At 39.6% G+C, this 5,646-nt stretch overlaps 1 protein-coding gene across 1 annotated transcript in view; it reads right to left on the bottom strand.

The window, feature by feature from the left end:
* Window positions 1-646: 646 nt before the first annotated feature.
* The window catches only part of UGDH (UDP-glucose 6-dehydrogenase), a 31,976-nt gene continuing 26,976 nt past the window's right edge, over window positions 647-5,646 (bottom strand). The window contains exons 8-11 of the mRNA XM_011949149.1: window positions 5,481-5,612; window positions 4,655-4,746; window positions 4,117-4,227; window positions 647-853 (exon numbers count right to left, since the gene is read on the bottom strand). Coding sequence (XP_011804539.1) covers window positions 743-853; window positions 4,117-4,227; window positions 4,655-4,746; window positions 5,481-5,612 — 446 coding nt within the window. The 3' untranslated portion in view covers window positions 647-742. The remainder of the gene's footprint in view (window positions 854-4,116; window positions 4,228-4,654; window positions 4,747-5,480; window positions 5,613-5,646) is intronic.

The following is a 5,646-nucleotide window of genomic DNA, read 5'->3' as shown; positions in this document are numbered from 1 at the left end:
ACATGAGATTATATTGGTTTCCTTAAAGAAAAAAATTACAATTAAGAATGGAAATTAAAATGTAAAACCAAGATAAATATTTTTGGCTTTTGGACTGAAAAAAAAAAAAATTAGTGAGGAAAACCAAGAAATAATGGGGAGAGAAAGAAACACTACTACTAATTTTCTCTTTATGATTAAAAAAATATATTTTAACCATATTTGGGGTGACTAGAAATTAACAGTGATGATCCTTTTGAGATAAAAAATCAGTGACACATTTTATTAAAACAAAAGGAACAAAGGAACTTTAACCAGACCATACATGTAAAGGTTATTTAGCATAGCAATTTCATGGATTCAAAATACATCTTTAATGACAAGCAAACCAATAACCAGGAAAAATGAAGACTGTCCTTCCCTTTATAATGTGATATTAAAGTGCGGCCTGTGGACAATTTATAAAGTAAAGTGTTTGAAGTTTAATTTTTATTTTACAAAAATTGACACTATTAAAACCAACATGATTATCTTTCACTCATCCAATAACTGAGCTAACAGTATTATAAAAATATGTAAAAAAATTCTAGATTCATAATTACCAGATATGCTAATACCCATATAGCTAGTATAAATCTGATGATTAAAAAAATAGTTTTGTTTCCTTAAAAACACTTGGTTCATTTACCATTTAATATCAGATAGATATTTGCTATCCTGAAGTACCAAAAAAAAAAAAAATCACAAATAAAAATGGCAATCTCTACACTTTAGGTTTCTTGTTAGGTGGATCTTGAAGACTAAACTTTGGAATTTCACCAGAAGGAGCATATGGAATTCTCTTTGAACACACCTTTTTGCCAATTGTTTCAATCTGAAAAAAAAATTTTAAGAGAACTATTAACAATTATATAAGTGTAAGAATTTACAATGTACCGAAATGGCAGCAGGGGGAATCTAGATTTTTTTCTTAGAAAAGGATTCTCAAGTCGTCTGATTTGCTATGAGAGATCTTTGGTTTCTTCCCTATTTTTTGTTTCTAGAATTAATCTACACTTCATTTTAATATTCATATCTAGACTTTCTCACTCCTGCCATTCCCCACACCTGACTCCCTCAAAGTAGTCAATTATGTGCCACCACTGTCTTTAAAAACATGCATGAAATTAACTGACCAAATTCCAGTGAGTTCATATTTTATTTCAAACTCCATTCTCATTTCAATTTCCCTTGTACTAAAAATCCTGCAAAAGCTAACAGCATAATTTTTTTTTTTTTTTGAGATGGAGTCTTGCTCTATCACCCAGGCTGGAGTGCAGTGGCACGATCTTGGCTCACTGCAACCTCCACCTCCTAGGTTCAAACAATTCTCCTGTCTGCCTCCTGAGTAGCTGGGATTACAGATGTGCACTACCACGCCTCGCTAATTTTTGTATTTTTAGTAGAGATGAGGTTTTACATGCTGGCCAAGCCGGTCTTGGACTCCTGACCTCAAGTGATCTGCCTGCCTCGGCTTCCCAAAGTGCTGGGATTACTGGCATGAGCCACTGCACCCTGTTTGTAACAGCATAATTCTTTTTCTTTCTTTTTTTTTTTTTTGAAATCGAGTCTTACACTGTCGCCCGGGCTGGAGTGCAGTGGCGCGATCTCGGCTCATGGCAGCCTCCGCCTCCCAGGTTCAAGCGATTCTCCTTGCCTCAGCCTCCCAAGTAGCTGGGATTACAAGCACCCGCCACCACGCCAGGCTAATGTTTTTGTATTTTTAGTAGAGACAGGGTTTCACTATGTTAGCCAAGCTGCTCTCGAACGTGGCCTCCCAAAGTGCTGGGATTACAGGCGTAAGCCACCGTGCGCTGCCAACAGCATAATTCTTAAGAATTCAGACTTCGGAGTCTGGAATCCTGACTGGCACTTGCTGCATTACCTAAACTCTCCAGGTCTTTCTTCCCACTTGTAAATTGTGTTACCACCACTTAACTCAAAGGGTTGTGGTAAGTATTAAATTAGGTAAAGTGCTTAGCATACAACAAGCCAGCCTTCACTAAATGATAATCAATTTTTGTTTTGCCTATTATATTTTTCATTTATTCCATATATTCAAAATCATCATCTTATTAACAATACTACTTCAATGGTCATGAATTTATCTCCCCTCCACAGCAGAGATAAATATACTACTCAATTTTCCTGTCTTTTGAATTATAAATTAATATTTAATTCTGACTTATAACCACAAAAAAGGGCTTCTGCTTTATATTAACCAGTTGTCTTAGTGACTTACAAATTCTCCTTATTTAGTGATTCCATTCCTAATTGTTTTTTTAATCCTCACTAGGAAAGTTAACTTTTACAATAACTTAAAATTATTTAAAATATGTATTTCTCTACATATGTTTTCCCTTAGATGAGTAAAACAGGAATGACAGAAAATGTGTCTATGCCTTGCGAATAACCTTTTAAAAATAACATTCCTGAGTTTAGTCATGACTGGGGGAAAACAGTCATGCTGTTACTCACTAGGGAGGGGTGGAATAGAAGAGTCCCCAAGGCCTTGGATGGAAGAGTTCACAGACAAGGATGCCATTTGATTCTTTCCACAAGCAAATCTCTCATGAATGAGAAATGGGCACTGAGTTCTAAATAAGGACCTTCACCAAGCTGGTGAGAGGTTTAAGAGAACTAGATCAGATATTTTTGAATAGCAGATTATGCCTTACTGGTACCTCTCCAAGATAGCTGGTGTTGAGATGTGTATAGCAAGCTATCAAACACTGCTGCTTTTCTGCTCTGCATGGGCACTACGTTGATTGCAACCCCCTGGCATATTTTTTTTATTCTCCCTAACTTACTCCACCTCTCCATCCTCCTATCCCCATATACACACTGCTCTGAGGAAATGGAAAGTAGCTCCTTATTAATACTTTTGGGACTCCTTGAAAAACTAAAATAGATGTAACACACAAATACACTGTTCTGGGTGGAGGCTTCTGTCAGCTTTCCAAATGTTCCATAATTGACAAGCTGTTTTTTGTTTTTTGAGGCAGGGTCTCGCTCTGTCACCCAGGCTGGCATGCAATGGCATGATCTCAGCTCATTACAACCTCTGCCTGCCGGGCTCAAGCAATCCTCCCATGTCAGCCTCCCATGTGGCTGGGATTACAGGCACAGGCCACCACGCCTGGACAATTACTGTTATTTTTTTTTCCGAGATGGAGTCTTGCTCTGTCACCCAGGTTGGAGTGCAGTGGTGTGATCTTGGCTCACTGCAATCTCCGCCTCCCGGGTTTAAGCGATTCTCCTGCCTCAGCCTCTAGAGTAGCTGGGATTACAGGCTTGTACCACCACGCCCAGCTAATTTTTGTATTTTTAGTAGAGATGGGGTTTCACAGTATTGGCCAGGCTGGTCTCAAACTCCTGACCTTGTGATCCGCCTGCCTCAGGCTCCCAAAGTGCTAGGATTACAGGCTTGAGCCACCACGCCCAGCAATTTTTGTATTTTTTTTTTGAGACAGGGTTTTGCCATGTTGGCTAGGCTGGTCTTAAACTCCTGGCCTCAAGTGATCCACCTCCACAGCCTCCCAAAGTGCTGGGATTACAGGTGTGAACCACCATGCCTGGCCAGTTGATAAACTTTGAATCAGAAGCGGGCCAGTACCATTGAAACTCCCATATATTTCATTCAGACCCCTCACAGCACTGGGACAGTGCTGAGTACTCAGAAGGTACAGGATGAACACCTGCTGATTGACCAAGACCTCTTTCTTTCTCTACCTTTAGATCACAAATTTAGGGAGGAAGTAGAGTAGTCAGAAAAATCCCAAAGGGACTTCCTAAAGAACTGACATGTTGCCCCAGAGTTAGGTTACTGCTAAGGAAAATAAGAAAATTCTAAAACCCACACAATGGGTTTAAAAAGCAAATGAGCACTTTCCTAATTGTTGAAATAAACTTCTGATATTGATTTGGTTCCCCAAAAGAACTTCCCTAGAACTTCCCTAGGTATCATCTTAATCAGCCAAACAAGACCTGCTGTGATGGTCTTTTGATGTCAACTTGACTAGATTATAGTCCCCAGTTGTTCAATCAAACACTAAAGACCAAACAAAAAGAAGAAAAACGGTCCAGGATCATGATTACCTGGAAGCCAATGGTTTGTAGTTCATTGTGGAGGCCATCCAGGACACGCCGTCCATCGAAGATAAAGGCTGGCTTTAGCATTTTTTTATGAATGCGTTCATAATCCAATTCCTGTAAAGACAAACCATAGGAACAATTAAAATATATACATGAGCTGGGCACATTGGCTCATGCCTGTAATCCCAGCACTTTGGGAGGCCGAGGTGGGTGGATCACGAGGTCAGGAGATCGAGACCATCCTGGCTAACACCGTGAAACCCCATCTCTACTAAAAATACAAAACATTAGCTGGGCGTGGTGGCGGCGCCTGTAGTCCCAGCTGCTCGGGAGGCTGAGGCAGGAGAATGGTGTGAACCTGGGAGGCAGAGCTTGTAGTGAACCGAGATGGCGCCACTGCACTCCAGCCTGGGTGACAGAGCAAAACTCTGTCTCAAAAAAAAAAAAAAAAAAAAAAAACACATACATGAACACATACTCAACCTCAGCTGATAGTGGAACACCTCTAGAATTTTCCTTAGTATCATTTCTGTTACCTTACCTTAAACATGTCCCACTCAGTGCAAATAACAACAGCATGGGCACCATCACATGCTTCATATGGATCCTTGGAAATGGTCACGAGCCGGGACACTGTAACAACAGCAACAACAAAAAAACAGAAATAAGAAAGGAGTTATTTGACATTACAGTAGTTCCCCCCTTATCTGCAGGGATACATTCCAAGACCCCCAGTAGATGTCTGAAACTGTGGAGAATACTGAACCCTATATACACTTACACACATACTTGATTTTTGATTCTGATTGCCAAAAGTTACTAAGTGACTAATGGGCGAGTAGCATGTGGAATGTGGATATGCTGGACAAAGGAATGATAAATGTCCCAGGCAGGATGAAGCAGCACACAATTTAAAACTTATGAATTGTTTACTTCTGGAATTTTCTTTCTAGTACTTTCAGACTGCAATTGACTGCAGATAACTGAACCCATGGAAAGAAAAACCACACATAAGGGGGATAGTACTATAGATACTCTAATACTAGGACTGCAGAAGAGTTGGGAATAATCTGATTTTAGCGTCAGTGGGAGTGATGGTGGCAGGCCCCAAACTCTGCCTTGGAATCATCTCCTTGGAATTTTGGGGCTTTGTGGAATATGTTGGAAAAATCAATGGACCAATCCACAGCTGACCACTTCAAATCAATGTTGATGACATTATGCCTAAGACTTTAATTTCAGAGAAATGAGGTTTAAAGAAGGCCTACCAATGATATCAATGATAAAACTGAACAACCTAAGGTTTCCAGAAGATAAAAAGTTTTAAGGTCTCTACTCAAAATGATTCGTGAGACTCAAAGCCTTACCTTGGTCATCCTCTGAAACACCTGGATGAGAAAGATCCACGACTATTTGTTCCCTAGGTACTTTTGGATCATATATATGGAGGTGTGCGCCTTCATCCATCAAATATTTGCTAATATATATACTAGAAGATTCTCTATAGGAAAAAAAAATCAGTATTGCTAAGCT

Source organism: Colobus angolensis, unplaced genomic scaffold (genome assembly GCF_000951035.1).
Source record: "Colobus angolensis palliatus isolate OR3802 unplaced genomic scaffold, Cang.pa_1.0 Scaffold29, whole genome shotgun sequence".
Lineage (NCBI taxonomy): Eukaryota > Metazoa > Chordata > Mammalia > Primates > Cercopithecidae > Colobus > Colobus angolensis.
This window is presented reverse-complemented; position numbering and strand designations above follow the sequence as displayed.